The sequence below is a fragment of the Danio rerio genome, chromosome 24 (assembly GCF_049306965.1).
Source record: "Danio rerio strain Tuebingen ecotype United States chromosome 24, GRCz12tu, whole genome shotgun sequence".
NCBI classification, from domain to species: Eukaryota; Metazoa; Chordata; class Actinopteri; order Cypriniformes; family Danionidae; genus Danio; species Danio rerio.
Genome location: NC_133199.1, coordinates 41,305,001 through 41,323,539, shown reverse-complemented (window position 1 = coordinate 41,323,539; position 18,539 = coordinate 41,305,001). Strand labels below are relative to the sequence as shown.

Genomic DNA, 18,539 nt, shown 5'->3' with positions numbered 1-18,539 from the left:
CGCCCCCTACTCAATATTCCGTTTCAATAGGAAGTACATCCAGATACTGGAATAAAAGTGTCAGCAACTTACAATTCACATTAATTACCAACTAAAACACTTAAAGGTGCAGTAGGTGATTATCTCCAGAAACATTTTGGTTTGTTGTGTCATATAGTAATGATTAAAGTGATGTTTTTTTAAACAAATCTGATTTTAATGCAATAACAAATGTGTCGTTGATACAGTTTAACCAGAGTATTTTTTTTAATGTGAACGAATCACTCACGAGGCCAAGTGCATCTCAGCCACATTCATGAATAGACATTTAAACACAATCTCCGAAAACTAAAAATAAAACCTGATTGTATTGAAGCGCACATTTCAATATGTACAGACAGATTCCCACAGAGTGTGTGATTATCATCGGATCATTAGTTGCGTGTGTTTTCCCTCATAAGTAGCAGCGTGATTGGAGTGAGTTGTGCAGTTCTCTGTGTGTGTCAGGTGTATTCACACAGGTGTCCGCAGCCGGCAGGACAGTGTTTGGACTGTTTGAGCCACTCCATCACGTGCTCCAGGTGTCCTCCGTGACTGCAGCCCTGACACCACACAAACAAACCTTTGACCACGTGATGACACACCGCACACACACTCGCACACTGGTGGCACCTGGAAACAGTGAACACACACACACAGAAACAAAATAAATAAAGTAAAAACACATTTATAAATAATGCACACATTTAATATTTAGGAAACTTTAGCTATTTTCCAGCTGACAGCAAATTTACAGTAAACATTAAAAATGTAACTTCATTACAGTAATGTAACAAATTTTACTTACCATGAGGTTCAAAAATTATATGTGTATGTATATATATGTATATATATATATATATATATATATATATATATATATATATATGTACAGTTGAAGTCAGAATTATTAGCCCCCCCTGACTTATTATCGCCCCTATTTATTTTTTTTCCCCCAATTTCTGTTTAATGAAAGGAAGATTGTTTCAGCACATTTCTAGGCATTAAAGTTTTAGAAACCTATTTCTAATTACTGATTTAATTCACCTTTGTCATGATGACAGTAAATAATATTTTAGTTGATATTTTTCAAGACACTTCTGTACAGCTTAAAGTGACATTTAAAGGCTTAACTAGGTTAATAAAGTGAACTAGGCAGGTTAGGGTAATTAGTCAAGTTATTGTATAACGATGGTTTGTTCTGTAGACTATCGAAAAAAAATAACTTAAAGGGGCTAATAATTTTGTCCCAAAATTGGTTTCTAAAAAATTAAAAACTGCTTTAATTCTAGCCGAAATAAAACAAATAAGACTTTCCCCAGAAGAAAAAATATTATCAGATATACTGTGAAAATTTCCTTGTTCTTTTAAACATCATTTGGCAAATATTAAAAAAAGAAAAAAAAGGGGGCTTATAATTCTGACTTCACCTGTATATATATATATATATATATATATATATATATATATATATATATATATATATATATATATATATATATATATATATATATATATATATATTATTCCTCAGTTTTATATATTTACACAACAGTTATGTTTGGTTCTTGAATCTGATTGGCTGACAGCCATGCAATATCAAAACTCCAACAGCTTCTTAACCCTTGTGTATTACTCCGCCCACATAAAGTGACAGCAAATCAATAAGCTCATACAGTTTCACAAATATAGCAGCTGTTAGACAAAATAATGTACTTTTGAGGCTTTTTTTAGGCAAGAATGTAGTTGTTTTGTTATATATATATATATATATATATATAGTGAAACATCTGTTTATATTTTCCAGAACAACTGACCACAGAGTTATTGGATCAGAAAAATGAAAACGTTTAGTCACATTAACATCTGACTTTTTTTAATGGATATGTGCCTTTTTATACAGTGTATGTAAACTTTTGTTTCATCTGTATATCATATTTATTATTGCACAGTTATTGTTTTTGTACCGCTGATTTTGGTAAATATCCTTAGCTTGATTTCATCCCTAGATCTTAAGATATTCTTGTTTTAGTGAAGTTTTAGTATGTAGTTGTTTCTGTCTCTTGGAATTAATTAAGTTTTTAACTAAAGTTGATGTGAAATGCTGCTCTGCCCACTAACTGAACTAAAAAGTAGATTTTGTAAGTAATTGTGTATTTCAGAACACAACAGAACAATTTGCATAACTATTAAAAACGTCCAAAAAAACAGCAGCTTTACATTACATTTAAATAAAGTAATATACATAAAGGACTGAAACTCATAGCTTGATCTTAAACTTGAGAAAGGTTGAACAGGGAAAAGCAGTGGTGGTCGTACCGGTCACAGATCCAGCCCTTGTTGCTCATTGGCCGTTTGCAGTTGCTGCAGTTGATGTGTAAAGTGGTGGAGGCTTGATTGAGGCACATGATGGCGCCGCACGTGCTCAGTTTGATCACCTCATTGCTGACGTTCCACAACTCGAAACGCTGCAGCAGGTCGATGTAGGACATGTACCAGTGCTCCTGAAACACACACACACCAGAGCATGGAATGTCAGACACTAGAGAGCACTGGGTTGGTAAGAAGATTTGATGAGAAACCCAAGTATGAAGTGGCGTCAAAAAAATCGTTGATCTATTCAGGCTGAAGTGACTAACTGCAAGCTATGGATGTTTATATCAGTCTTATATCTTCTAAACTACCAGACTAAACATCTACAACGTTTATTTTACTTTTACCTTTAAGGAGGGTCAAACCCCCACAGACCTGCATGAGCTCGTCGATCTCCTTGCGGATGCGGTCTCCCAGCACAATCAGCACCGAAACAGCCATCTGCACGTCTCCCTGCTCGGCGTAATAGCACAGCATCTCCTTCACGATGGGGCAGAAGAACTTGGGAGGCAGGTGAGGCGAGAAGAGCTGCTGCGAGACGGAAATAAGACTGAAGGACTCCATGGGAGTCAAACACATGCTCTCGGCCTCGCTGCCGCTCACGTGCGGAGACTCCTGCTTTTCCTGCAGAGGCTCCGGGGCCGACGGGTGATCCATGATCTCGTGCCGCAGTGGAAACGCCTCCTGGGGGAGCAGATACTCCGACTCCTCTGCTGGACACACACAAGTCTTGTATTTGTATTATTTTTTATTTACATACTATATTCTAGGGATGTGCAATATAATGCTATTGACCTTATTCTGCGATGTGGAAGTGTGCTCATTTTTACGATTGTTTAAGAGCTTCCAATTCAGTTGCATACATGAAAAGTAGAACTATGTGTTGTGATTTTTTAATCAGTAATTGATTCCAATTCATAAGTAATCTAGCCAGCTCCGCTTGTGAGCTTTAGTGTAGTTGTGTTGTCTGACCTGGTTGGTTGTCGTGCTCCATGCTGTACAGTTCATCATCATCTAATTCAGCGTCTACAAACAGATACTCGGCCTGACCCTCGCTGCCCTCCGTCTCCTCGTTCTCTGCAAACACACACACACACACTGTTATTATTTATACTCAATACACTTTATTATATACAGTTGAAACCAGAAGTTTGCATACACTCTGAAAAAAGGAACATAACCATTTTTTTTTAAATGTCTGGTGGTAAATCATACTAAACGTTTACTATTTTTGGTCTGTTAGGATTCCCTAAATGATTGACATTTGCTAAATGCCAGAATAATGAGAGATTTTTTTGGGGTGGTGGGGGGGGGGGTGAATTTTTAATAATTTCTAGACAGTCAAAAGTTTGCATACATTTCCTTGGGTTTTTTTTTTTTTTTGCTTTGCTTTTAAACTGTGTAACTTTGGTCAAACGTTTTGGGTATCCTTCCACAGGCTTCTCACAATAGTTTGCAGGAATTTTGGCCCATTCCTCCTGACAGAACTGGTGTAACTGAGTCAGATTTGTTGGCTGTCTTGCTCGCACAAGCTTTTAAAAAATTTTTTTTTCAAATTTTCTATAGGATTGAGATCAGGGCTTTGTGATGGCCACTCCAAAACATTCACTCTGTTGTCCTTAAAGCACATTTTAACAAAATTGGCTGTATGCTCAGGGTCATGTTCTGTTTCGTTATTTTAGTATTTCTACATAATGTTCTTTCTTCATGATGCCATCTATACTGTGAGGAGGACCAGTCCCTCCTGCAGCAAAACAGCATCTATTGGAATGCTCTTAGTGAAGCGTTCAGTTTTTCCACTTACAAAATGCGTCATGTAAATAGCAAATGCGCTAACGCACGACGCAACTGGCTCTTAAAGGAAATGGGAGATGAGACTCTGATTGGTTTATTCTCAAAACACACCTATAACTCATTAATAAAATAAGCTCAACCCTTTTAGATCATGCGCAAAGAGGATTTTTCCATCCTTATATTAGCCAAAGTGGATTCTGACACGCCCTGAATGCGTTTGCGCCCTGCGCTTTGCGCATGGAGTGTCAAAATAGAGCCGATAGTGTCTCATTTGGGACACAACTTTTGTTTATTTAGGGTTTCTTCATGTGTATTTGGACAGGTTTCTGGGTTTCTGTAAGAGCGCCATCTGGCCTTCGGAGGAGATTTACTATAAATCACACCGTGCTTCCTTGAGATGATGTGCATGAAAAATCGCAGCTTTGCTCAATCATATTTGCCATTTCAATTCAAATAATTGCCAAGCCCTAGTGTAAATTTTTTTCAAAGGGAACATTTTTTGATAGAGATACAACTCTTGTAACATCTGGAATAAGAGGGTTAATATTTTTTTTTATTTAAAATATTGAGAATATTACTTTTAAATGGTATCTAAATTAAGTTCTTAATGATGCACAACTAATAAAAAATGTTTTGCTACATTTACAGTGGGGAATTTACTAAATACCTTCATGCAACATGATCTTTACCTAATATTCTAATGATTTTTGTCATAAAGGGAAAATCATTAGTTTTGACACATTTGATGTATTTTTTTGTCTATTGCCAAAAAAAGTACCTGTACGACATAAGACACGTTGTGTGCTCCAGTGTTACTACCAGGATGGAGGTGCAGTACACTGCGTATATAAACATGTCATAAACCCCTTTCACACAGTGATACAGGTAAATATCTGGAAAATTTCCAGAACATATTTACTGGTAAATAAAAAAAAAAAGGCTGTTCACACAGACAAGGACGTTACAGAATTTTTCCAGAAAAGACCATTCATACATTCATTCCAAAATACAGGTAAATTCTGACATCATTAACCAGAAATGACCTCTAAATGGAAGCGCTTGTTTGTGTAAACATTTGACTACATTACAAATTCTGTGAATAATGTGAATGCATCTGAGAGTTCTGATCGGCTGGAGTTGACGTCTGACGTCAGCACGTTCTAATCGTGAACAGGCTCTTTCCGGAATATTTCCTTCTGCGTTTACACAGCGCAGCATTCCGGCAAATTACCGGTAATGTTACAACTTCTCTTTCCGGAAAATTGCAAGAACAAAATTTCTGGTATTTTCAAAAAAGGGCCTGTTCACACATAAAAAAAATTAACTGCTGGTAATTTTCCAGAAAGGTCTGTACGTGTGAAAGGGGCTTTAGTCTCACCGTCATTGTTGTTGAGGTTGGTCTCCAGGCTGTGTATGTTGTCTTGTCTGTTTTCTTTGTTTCTCTCATTAAGAGCACCACTCATCTCCTTCATACTGAAGCTGCAGTACAGAAAACAGGTAAATCAGACACACAACTGAGCTTTGGCTTCAGAAATTAAAAATCATATGGAGTAATGTCATGCCTATTGACGAGTGGAAGGTTTCCTGATTTGTTTAGATTATGATTGGTTGACAAGGAGGGATTGGCCGGTTCAGAAAACATGATTCGCAGCATCGTCCATGTGGTTGATTCCTGTATGACACACAAACACACATCAAAATCATAGACTGTAAAAAGATCTGGACGTAGTATCCGTGACGTCACCCATAGGTTTCTAAAGAACCCAAAAGAAGCTATCAGTAGGCGTGGCTAACCGTCACCATTTTGTTTGTGTGTCACCGCACCAACCAGGGGATACCAAATAAGGGCAAAGAGGCGGAGCATGAGCGGAGCTACAGACACATGCTGGCATTTTGCATAGACAGGCTTTTCTTTGGGAGAAACGATTAATACTTCATTACCTGCGACTCGTTTGTGTTCTGACCACATGTGCTTGGTTGTACACAATATCAATAAAGTTTTTAGACTTTTAAAAACACTGCTGTAATACATTGAGCCACTAAACATTGTTCTTATGGTGCTTTTCTACAGTAGGAAAACGGGAATGACTTCCAAACACTTCAGATAGTAAATGCAAGACTATTGATGAAATCCAGGCATAACACTTTATGACAATGATTCAGATGACTGTTCTAGAGCCTACAGCTAATCAATCCGTCAGATTCTGGAGTGCTTTACAGCTCTAAAGAACATTATAAATGATAAATGATCTTAAAAAAAAAAAAAAAACATATCAGAATGTGTGTCTCAAGAGTTCACACTGAGCTGATGATTAATTATAAAGCTTGTTTGGCATGCCGTCCCGGGAGAGAGCCCTGAGCTCATCAGATCCTCAAGCCTGGGCTCCCTCCTGTTTGCAAGGCGAGAGGGCAGTTTGAGCTCAGGTAGTCGGCTGGCTTGGTAAGGACTAGAACCAGTGACGTTCTTGCTGTGAGGCAAAAGTGCTAACCACTGGGCCACCGTGCCACCCATCTAGGAAAAGGAGGAGGAGTAGAGGTGGAAGGGAGGATTCTTCAAAACAAAGATGGCTGTGATATGGAACTCTGGGTATTTATAGAGGCTTAGGAATCGTCTGATTGGTCAATCATAAATTGAATAATGCGAGATCGGCTGCAAGCAATCATAAGCATGTGATCCTCTCGAAATTAGTTTACAAATAATCTTCACTTATCATAAGAATCATTCTGCAGAGATTTCGATATGGTTCATTGGAAAGTGATTCTGTAATGTCTGTAAACCCCTCCCCTCCATAAGCCAACTCTACTCTGATTGGTCAGCTGACCATCCCATTTTTGATTGGTCTTTTCTATCTCTTCTACATTTTAGAGGTGGGAATATGCAAACGTGTTACTTTGATCTTCTTTTATATCCAGTTTGGACGTTATTTTCAAAAAGATATGTTTAGTTTCTTAATAATGCCGTCCCAGTGTGGAGAGAAGGCCGAAGGGGAGAGAAACATGCGTTTTTAAATGAAAATGTACAACTGTGAACACGGCCTTAGACTTATGCTATCTATGCTATGCTTAGTGCTTTTTCATCCCCAACTATAAGTGGCTTTTAAATTAAAAAAAAAATGAATAAATGTAAACGTAAGCTATTATTAAGTCGCATGTAAACGCGTGTATGTCTGCACCTGTGGTCTGTTGAGGCTCTTGGCGACGTGAGCGTTGTGTTCACAGAGTTCAGCGAAGGGTTTGCCGCTCAGTAAGTAACTCCGAGCAGTGTTGATGAACCAGTCCATGCCGGCGCTGCTGTCAGCTTCGCTCTCGAACACACTGAGGGCGCTGGACACCTGCGCAAACTGCTCTGTCACATCCGGCTTCTTGAAGAAGAAGATGGGGTACCGTCGGTCACCGCCAGGGTATGTTTTACGTCCCACGTCCCCGGCAGAAGCAGGAGCTATGAGGAAAGATCATGTTCTGATGAGAAGTTTGTTGGTAATGATACTGAGGCTCAGTGTTTAAAGGAATATAATAATAACACTAGCTGAACACTAGCTAAACAGTTTTTTTAAACACTGTCTTTATAAATTTTATTAACCAAACATATATAAAAAATAATAATAAATAAAAAAAATTATATAATATATATATATATAATTCGAATACAGTAGAAATTGTAATTATTAGCCCTCCTGTGAATTTTTTCCTCATCTTCAAATATTTCCCAAATGATGCTTAACAGAGCAAGGGATTTTTCACAGTATTTCCTATAATATTTTTTCTTCTGGAGAAAGTCTTTTTTGTTTTATTTCAGCTAGAATAAAAGCAGCTTTTAATTTTTTTAAAAACATTTTAAGGTCAAAATTGTTAACCCCCTTAAGCTATATTTGTTTTGAATTGTCTATAGAACAATCCATTGCTATGCAATGACTTGCCTAGTTACCCTAACTTGCCCAATTTACCTAGTTAAGCCTTAAAATGTCACTTTAAGCTGAATACTAGTATCTTGAAAAATATCTAGACAAATATTATTTATTTTCATCATGAAAAAGATAAAAGAAATCAGTTATTAGAAATGAGTTTTTAAAACTATTATGTTTAGAAAGGTAATGAAAAAAATCTGCTCACCGCTAAACAAAAATTGAGGAACACAAAATATACAGCAGGGCTAATAATTCTGACTTCAACTGTATATAAATAAATAGATAAATGCATGTACATACACATACAATATAAAAGTATCAAAACAATGGTAGATTAATAGCAGTTGATGCAAGAAGTTATACAGACAAAAGATTCGTATTAAGATTCCTTCAAAAATCCTACTAAGAGATTCCCAATGAGACAATTCTAGCAACTATTGTTTAAAATGAGGGCTTGCTGTATTTTCCCAATGACAAGCTATTATAAGTTTTGCATGTAATAAATAGAAAAATCTACAATTTCTTATCTGAACTAGTAAAAGATCTTGAGCATAATTAATAAGGAAAAAGTGGTCAAAAAGAGAGGAATTATTGTGGCTGATTCAAAAATTGGCCAAAAATCAACACTTTGAAAGTGCTGTAGTGTAAAATGTCAAATCACTAAAATATGAAATAAACATTAGGAGACTGAAATTTCTCTTAAAATGTAAAATAATAAATTTTTATTTAGATTTTTACATTTATTCATTGTTTTTAATGTATTTATTTTTAATAATAACAAACTCGAACGAACGCATAATTGAACGAACAAACAAATGCACGCACGCACACAAACAAGCAACAAATGAACGCACACATGCACGAACAAACAAATGAACGCATGCACAAACGCCAGCACACAGAAACGCCCACACACACAAATATATATATATATATATATATATATATAAATTAAAAAGATATATAGTGTCACTATTAAGAATGACCACACTATCCTGGAGGAGCATGTGCATCCAATGGTTCAAACATTGTATCCTGAAGGCGGTGCCATGTATCATGATAATAATGCACCGAAACACACAGCAGGACTGGTGACAGAGTGGTTTGATGAACATGAAAGTGAAGTTAAACATCTCCCATGGCCTGCACAGTCACCTGACCTAAATATTATTGAGCCACTTTGGGATGTTTCGGCGGAGCGAATCAGGAAACGTTTTCCTCCATCAGCATCGTGTAGTGACCAGGCTACTATTCAGCAAGAAGAACGGCTCAAAATCCATCTGGCTGTGGTGTAGGACTTGCATCTGTCATTTCCAAAATTAATTGATGCAGTATTGGCCGCAAGCATACTAATGAATTATTAAGGTGGTCTAAAACGAGGCATTTCTATGTTGTTGTTTATGAATCTGGTTTGTTTGTGTATTTTTCTGTAACTCACCGGACATCAGACTCTCTTTAGCAGCAAATGCCAGGTCCCCAAAGAGCCCGAAACAGAGTCCCTCAGGATTGGCGCGGTCGACAGGTCTGCTGGCGTCCTTGAACATGTGCTGGTACAGTGTGCTGTCTTTGGAGCCCGACAGCAAGAAGTACGGGTCATGCTGGTGCCGCCACACGATGCCCGTGGTCACGTCTTTGTGCTCCTCGAAAGTGGCGAAGGGGATGAACGGCCGCCGGACATCCCACACGTAGATGTTGTGGTCCACCATCATGGAGCAGGTGGCCAGATGATAGCGGCGCTCCGGACGCCACTTGACCCGCGCCACCGAAGCGATGGTCTGGACACAGTAGATCTCCTTCACACGATTGGTGGACATGTCCCACACCTTCACCATCTTATCACGGCCACCCGTCGCCAGCCAGCCTCTGACACACAGATATATAAACACTGAATCAAGACTAAAATAATAGTCTGGATCCATAAACTTTCTCAAACTGAAGATAAAAACAGGTAAAAAAAAAATATCTTAAAATTTTATCTTTTTTATTTATACTTATAATATTTACTTTAATTCTAACATTAATTTTTTAACTATAGAAGCCAAAAAGACATACTTAAACTAATAATATTTCTACATATTTCTACTGTTATAATTATATTACAACATATTATAGCATAACAAAAGTTTAATAGTATAATAACATTAACTAAATAGGAATGTTATTTTTTAATGATATTATTTATAATGTTATTTATTTATTACTATTATTATATATAATTTGTTTATTATTATTAATATTCTTGTTTTATTTTATGAGAAGAAAATAATAATAAAAATCAAATATTAAAGAAATAAATAAAAAATAAAATAATGATTATTATAATTTAATATTATTCTTATAATATAATAATCATTATTTAAATGTTATAACATTTATTTTAAACAACATATTTATTTTTTTCTAATTATTATAATAAATTATTATTATTATTTTCTTCTGATTTGTTTTCATTTATAAGAAGAAAATTAAATATATATATTTATACTACTACTACTAGCAAAAATAACATTAAATTAAAAATATTATAAAAAGGCAAATAATAATTATAATTTTATATTATTATTATTATATAATTTTAAATAATTTAATTATTTTAATTAACTTTTATGATGTAATAATCATTATTTTAAATTGCATAATATCACTTTTCTGTATAATATCATTAAGTATTTTTATATATTTTTAAAAATATTTATTATTATTTGTTTTGCATCCTTCACATTTTATCTCCCTAAAATGTTTGCTTGTTTCAGTTTAAAGTACACACACCTGTCCTCCGGATGCCAGTCACAGCAGAAAACAGGTCCGGTGTGTGCAGTAAACATCCTCTCATAGCGGTCGGGTCTGCGAATGTCCCAAAGCTGCACATTTCCATTCTCAAAAGAAGCTGCAAACGTGAAATAATCCTTCATACTGAACTGCACATCTCTGACACTCTCCGACTGACCTGCAGAAACACACACAGATTCTTACAAACAGCGCATAACAATCGACTCTGGGTTAAAGACAATTCTCACTAACAGAATTATTTCATTTTAAACCAAGATACTCCAGACAAAAACAGTTTTTTGGGTGGGGGCTTGAGTTTGTTATGAGTTATACATATATTAATTGGAGCAAGATGATTTACACATTTTAATAAGAGACATATTAATTTAACACATTTCATTTCAGTTAGCGACTGTTAGTCTTTGTTCATAAAAATATAGTACTTGAGGTCAGAATTATTATCCCTCTTGAATTATTAACCCCCTTGTATATTTTCCCACCAATTTCCATTTAATGGAAAGAAGATTTCATCAACAAAATTCTTAGAATAGCAAAGTCCACTAAAGGAGGTCAGACCTTCTCATTTATGGCCCCTAAACCCTGAAATAGCCTTCCTGATCATGTCCGAGGCTCAGACGCACTCTCTCAGTTCAAAACTAGATAAAAGACCTATCTTTTAGTAAAGCACACACACAATGCATCACATAACGGTATGACACATGAGTGTGCTCCACGCAGGTGAGTGGGCTTGACAAAACCACCTGTAGGGCACCCTCCTCCTGTCTTAATGCACCAGACATTTTATTAGTTATACTCATTTGCTTTACATATTTGTTTCTATGTTTGGGTATATAAGTACTATTTCCATTTATAGCATTTCATTTTTTGCATCGATATTTAATATTTCTTTTTTAAATACACCATGAACAGCAGCTATGCTAATTGTTTTCTTTGTTTCTCCATTTCCACCTGGGCATGCCCATCCTGAGGCCTCTAGTGATTGTGCAGTGCCGTTGATGTGATCCAAGACATATGAAGAGATTATGCCAACCATTGAGAACCTCAAGCACAACACATACTAAGAGATGATGCCAACCATAGTGGATTTCAAGGACAACGCATATACTTAATACACTCCATTAAACATGTACACATAGATGTTACCTATATGCAATAAAATTGCAGGTTGACTATTTGTATAATAACTATAATAAATAGTTGATGATAACTTTAACTTAATCTGATTATAACTCAATAATTAAATAAAAAACATTAATGATTGTTAAAAGAGCTGTACAAATAAACTTGAATTCAATTAATTTTAATAACTCATTCCTAATAATGGATTTATTTTATCTTCGCCATGATGACAGCACATTATATTTGACTAGATTTTTTTAAGATATTAGTATTTAGCTTAAAGGCATAACTAGGTTAAATAGGCAAGTTAGGGTAATTAGGCAAGTCATCGTCTAACAGTGGTTTGTTTTGTAGACAATCAAAAACAAATACCGCTTAAGGGTGCTAATAATATAGACCTTAAAATGGCTTTTAAAAAATAAAAAAATGCTGTTATTCTAGCTGAAATAAAGCAAATAGGACTTCCTCCAGAAGAAAAAATATTATAGGAAATACTGTGAAAATTTCCTTGCTCTGTTAAACATCATTTGGGAAATATCTGGAAATTCACAAGAGGGCGAATCATTTTTACTGTAAATTTAGTCCTGTAATTTCCTAAAATGACCTTGGCACATACTTCAGCCCATGTATTTGCGTTAATTAAGTTCACACGCACCAGAAAAGGTGCTGACGCTCTCTTTCTTGCGCAGGTCGAAGCACTTCATGAATCCGTCCTGCGAGCCGGACAGCAGCATGTTGACCTCCGTCGGATGGAAGCAGACCTTGTTGACGGTGCGCTTGTGTTCGGTGAAGAGCTGCTCCTGCTTGTTTCGGCAGGGTCTCGACAGGTTCCAGGTGACCACGGCTCCGTTGGTGGCAGCAGTGGCCAGTAGGTTCTCCTCCATCTGATGCCACATCACATCTGCGCAGCTGAAGTTGAGTGAGGGTTTGCGACCCACACGCAGGTTCAGACGCTCCACGAAACCGTCCTCCTCTAAACCGTAGATCTTGAAGATATTACGGCCGGCCACCACCACCTGAAAAACATAATCACAGACCATGCGTCACAAGAAAACTGGAATTAATGGCACTCATACAAAAATAAAAATACATTTGGATTATTGATTATTAAGCCTTTACTGGGCAAGAAAACAATAAAACTTCATTGACATTGGTTACAGTATAATTTAAAATACAAACAAAGAACATCTTGTAAAAACACCATAATAATTAGCCCAAGTAACACTGCAGGGTTTTTTCAATGAGTATTGACACGAGTGCTCTATAAAGGGTTACTTAATAAATTATGTTAATATTAATAAGAATAAAAGTAATAATACAATTTACTAAAATATATACAAATTAATTAAATTAAATCACAGTTATACATTAGATTTTAAACTTAAATTAAATAATTTAATTAACATATTTATAATATTGACGATATTCAAATGACAAATATTTACATTATAAAAATAAATTCATAAAAATACACACACACACACACACACACACACACACACACACACACACACACACACACACACACACACACACATATATATCACCAATATGAATTACATTCTACATTTTAATTTAATTTACATAATGTAATTTGCATAATTTTTATATTAATTAAAACACAAATGATACAATATGTAAATATTGATATTTAAAATAAACACATTTTAAAAATATACATTTAAATGAAATAACCTGCGTGAAATTGAAATATAGCAGGATTTACCTACAAATTACAGATATATACATTGAAATGACAAATACATTTAAACTACTTTTACATTATAAATTATACATTATAATTACGGTATATATATACCAGCTAATCTGCAACCAGATTAACTAAAACACTGTAAATAAAAACTAAATTGCATTACATTTATAGGAGTATATTTTGTAATTTTTGATTTCATTATTATTAGTATTATTTAAATTTACTGAGTGTTTTCTTTGATTTAAAATGGGCAGCATTTAGTCATGCAAATTTAATTATATTTTTAAATCACCAAATGAACACAGTATAAATGTGACCTGCGTGGCGTCCCGACAGACGCTGATGGCATTTGCCGGTGCATCTAGGTGGCAGAACATGGTCCGTCCATTGATGGTGCTCACCCTGGTCATCTTCTCCATCTCAAGCTAAAAACCAATGAGAAGAAGAGCAAAGACAGAGACAAACAGAGAGAGATGTGAGAGAGGCCAAATAAAGCAAATGCTGCAGTACACTCTCCGGCCAGCAGGTAGAGCACAAACTTATCAACATCACCATCTTCATACAGGTTATTGTGGAACCGCAGAAACTATTGCATCTCCAAGATAAACATTTAACATTATTTTTCAAAAACAGAAACATTAATGAAACAAATGTAAATAATAACACCAATTATATCAAGTTATCATTAAAAAATAATGTCTGTATGTGTATTTAGGGACATTTTGTCTTGAAAATATTAAGGACTCCCATTATAGCTTTTTTTTAATCACACATTCAAATTCAATCGTCATCAAATAATTAGTCTAATTTTCATATTTTTTGCATTTACTAAGTTAAATAAACATTAACATAACAATTTGTTAATGAAGTAATAAAAAATGTACATTTTGTCTCTGCATTCTGGTCAACTCAACATCGGTTGAGAAAAGGCAGAACAATCTGTAAAGCACTGATAGAAAAAGCATGTGAGTAGCTTCAAGTGATGTCACTATCTCTGGCTGGATGGATGGCATTGAGGCCAGCCATTATTCTTCTTATTAATTTGCACAAAAATGTTTATGATTCAGCAACAGTAGATGAACTATTCGTCAACTCGCTTATTGTTAAATTTCAGGGAATGTCTCTAGCACTATACAATAACAATAATTTGATGAAAATCTATAAATTGTGTGGCTTGAGGTTAGCATCTTGAAATAAATAGCAAAACAGTGGAAAATAGTTAAAGATTAATAATACGTTAAACAACAATTGGTAACAGAATCAAATATTCCCGATCACATCTAAGCATTATTTTACACCAGCACTGTACTCAGATTACGGTAAATTTGTTGTGTCGTTCCAGTTTAATGAAAAATGCCTGAAAATGTGGCTGCAGTTCTAGAACAGTCTTTACATTTAGCAAGAAGTGATATGTAGAAGCAGAGGTGATGCTAGACATAAAGCTCTACTGGGGCACAGCTCCCCCCTCAAATTAAAATAAGAAAAAATTTATATATATATATATATATATATATATATATATATATATATATATATTTATATATATATATATATATATATATATATATATATATATATATAWAWATATATATATATATATATATATATATATATATATATATATATATATATATAAATATATATATATAAATATAAATATATATATATATATATATATATATATATATATATATATATATATATATTTTTTTTTTTTTAAGGTTCATAGCCAGCCTATTAAAGGAGTGGTTCTATTTTTTCAGATATTCGAGGTTTAAATACTGCATTTAAGTGACATTTTAAGCACTATTTTGTGCTAGATTAACTTGCCGGATGGTTATAACCACACTTTTTGATGAAACAAAAATTCTTCCTACATTTTTGTCAAAGTGCTTATCATACTATTTTTTGTTTACAGAAATCTTTTACAAGATTCGAATCATAATTCACATCAATTACAAGTTGTTACAGTTTTATATATCATGTAATAAGACTAGAATTTTAGAAATATTAAAAAATACTTATTTTTTAAGGCTAATTTATTATCATTCATCATAAAAAATTTAAATAAAATAAAAATTTATTAAAACTTTAGCCTATGGGCAAATAACAAACTGGCCAGCTCATTTCCTCAGTCAGAATTTGTCCATTTAAATAATAAAAGCCTTCTTTTATTGCTTATTCTTCTTAACGCCTTCTTCGATTGGTTATTTTAACAATTTATCATGGCATACTGTCAAAAATGGGACAAATGAGCTCATATAGAGGCCAAATTCTGGCCTTTGTCAGAAGGGGGTTGGGTCTTTCGAACCACCCAAGAAATCTTTTGCATAAATATTAATTTCATTTGAATAAAATTCTCTCGACAATTCTAAAAAATACAAAAAAGATATTTTATAGAATTAGCAGTTGTGTGTCGTCTTAGACCCGACTTATGGCAGAGAATTAGCTTGATTAAGTCTTACCTCCCTGACTCATCATCCCTCCTTTTGCTTCAAACAAAAAAACCTATCAGGAGCCATGCTTAGTCTAAATAAGATCATCATCATGTTGTTTGAACTTTAGTTTTGTCGACTTGCAAAACTCACTGCGTGCCGACACCTCCGCATAAAAGACTGTTGCGGTTTCACAACGCATAAGTGGCGCAGCTATTTTTTCGGTGTGCATGTTTACAACCGGGACTTACACCCGGAGCAGAGCAGTGTCAGGCGCGCGGGTATGTTTTTTTTCTGTGCACATCCTCAGTTTTGTTTATGAGTAAATGACATTGCTTTCATCAGCGTTGGTTCAGTTGCACATAGAGGTTAACGTCTTTATTCTGGGATTACCACTCTTAATAAACACACTTGCATATAAAGTAAATCGTATCTCAAAGCATTTACTGGGGCACTGGCGATTTTTACAGGGGCACAATGGGGTCTAGCGATGTCCCTGTGTAAAAGCATCTATAAAATGGACTCACGCTTCGTGTCCAAAGCCTGTTGTGTTGAGAAAGAAACTACTCAGATAACCTTCAAGCTTCTCATTTACTCCACACCGAGTCCTTTGAAAAAAGCGAGAGCAGAAAAAGCACATTCTTCAGTGTTTAACAACATAAATTATAAAATACTGTTATAAATATACATTTAATAAATACATTTTATAAATAAATATGCTTACTTGACGTAAAACAGCAAGCATGTCAGGGAATATTATTGTTATTGCAGCACAGACTTGAACAGATTTTCTCTTTCTCACTCTCCATCTGTTTTCTCATGCAAACTTGAGATCAGTGTGTGGCCGCTGGTGCGTGACGTCACACACACATTCACGAAGGCGCGTTTAACATCTGTATGAAGAATTTCACATCAACCTGCAGCAGAGAAGGGAAACAAGGCATATTAATATAAAAGTAATGTCATAAAACATATTACGTGAGATATATACAGAGGACTGCTGCTAAATAGCATATTATACCTTTTTATATATATTTATAAATATATAAGTTTCTTTTTTTTTTTTTACAATTTATTCAATTATGACCCTTATGACTACTATTGATAAAATAATTAATAAGCAAAACAAACAAATACATATTTATATACTAAATCATATCTTTCACTTGCATATAGCTGCTTATTTACAGATTTTTTTTATATTTTACATAATTAGTATATTACGATATAAAAATTTATGCATTATTAAATAATATAACACTTAACTAATAATCAATTACATGATGCATTTCCAATGATTGCTATTCCAATATATTATATTAGCATGAAATTTATGATAATAAATTATTATTAATAATGCTCTAATAAAAAAATCATATTAAATGTAACAATAACATACATTAAAATTACATGAGTCTGATGATATAGCTACATTAAATTAATCATATACACTCACCGGCCACTTTATTAGGTACACCTGTCCAACTGCTTGTTAACGCAAAGTTCTAATCAGACAATCTCATGGCAGCAACTCAATGCATTTAGGTATGTAGACATGGTCAAGACGATCTGATGCAGTTCAATGTGAGGATCAGAATGGGGAAGAGAGGGGATTTAAGTGACTTTGAACGTGGCATGGTTGTTGGTGCCAGACGGGCTGGTCTGAGTATTTCAGAATCTCCTGGGATTTTCATACACAACCATCTCTAGGGTTTACAGAAAATAGTCAGACAAAGAGGAAATATCCAGTGAGCGGCAATTCTGTGGGTGCAAATGCCTTGTTGATGCCAGAGGTCAGAGGAGAATGGCCAGACTGGCTCCAGCTGATAGAAAGGCAACAGTAACTTAAATAAGCACTCGTCACAACCGAGGTCTGCCGAAGAGCATCCCTGAACACACAACACGTCCAACCTTGAGGCGGATGGGCTACAGCAGCAGAAGACCACACCAGGCCACTCCTGTCAGCTAAGAACAGGAAACTGAGGCTGCAATTCACACAGGCTCACCAAAACTGGACAATAGAAGATTGGAGAAACGTTGCCTGCTCTGATGAGTCTTGATTTCTGCTGCCACATTCGGATGTTCAGGTCAGAATTTGGTGTTTACAACATGAAAGCATGGATCCATCCTGCCTGTATCAACAGTTCAGGCTGGTGGTGGTAGTGTAATGGTGTGGGGGATATTTTCTTGGCACACTGTGGGCCAATCAGTACTAACTGAGCATTGTGTCAATGTCACAGCCTACCTGAGTGTTGCTGCTGACCATGTCCATCCCTTTATGACCACAGTGTCTCCATCTTCTGATAGCTTCTTCCAGCAGGATAACACGCCATGTCATAAAGAGCGAATCACCTCAGACTGGTTTCTTGAACATGACAATGAGTTCACTGT

The 18,539-nt window shown here is 35.1% G+C and overlaps 1 protein-coding gene across 8 annotated transcripts in view; it reads right to left on the bottom strand.

The window, feature by feature from the left end:
* Positions 1-174: 174 nt before the first annotated feature.
* wdr24 (WD repeat domain 24) overlaps positions 175-18,539 on the bottom strand; it is a 19,159-nt gene continuing 794 nt past the window's right edge. For 2 of the 8 annotated variants that reach the window (XM_073940192.1, XM_073940191.1), the window contains exons 2-15: positions 18,394-18,539; positions 16,873-17,065; positions 16,676-16,756; positions 14,031-14,138; positions 12,655-13,015; positions 10,860-11,037; positions 9,529-9,953; positions 7,359-7,624; positions 5,748-5,857; positions 5,564-5,664; positions 3,364-3,468; positions 2,767-3,104; positions 2,338-2,522; positions 175-651 (exon numbers count right to left, since the gene is read on the bottom strand). The exon at positions 18,394-18,539 is cut by the window's right edge. In XM_073940192.1, coding sequence (XP_073796293.1) covers positions 483-651; positions 2,338-2,522; positions 2,767-3,104; positions 3,364-3,468; positions 5,564-5,664; positions 5,748-5,857; positions 7,359-7,624; positions 9,529-9,953; positions 10,860-11,037; positions 12,655-13,015; positions 14,031-14,132 — 2,340 coding nt within the window. In that variant the 5' untranslated portion in view covers positions 14,133-14,138; positions 16,676-16,756; positions 16,873-17,065; positions 18,394-18,539 and the 3' untranslated portion in view covers positions 175-482. 8 annotated transcript variants of the gene reach the window in all.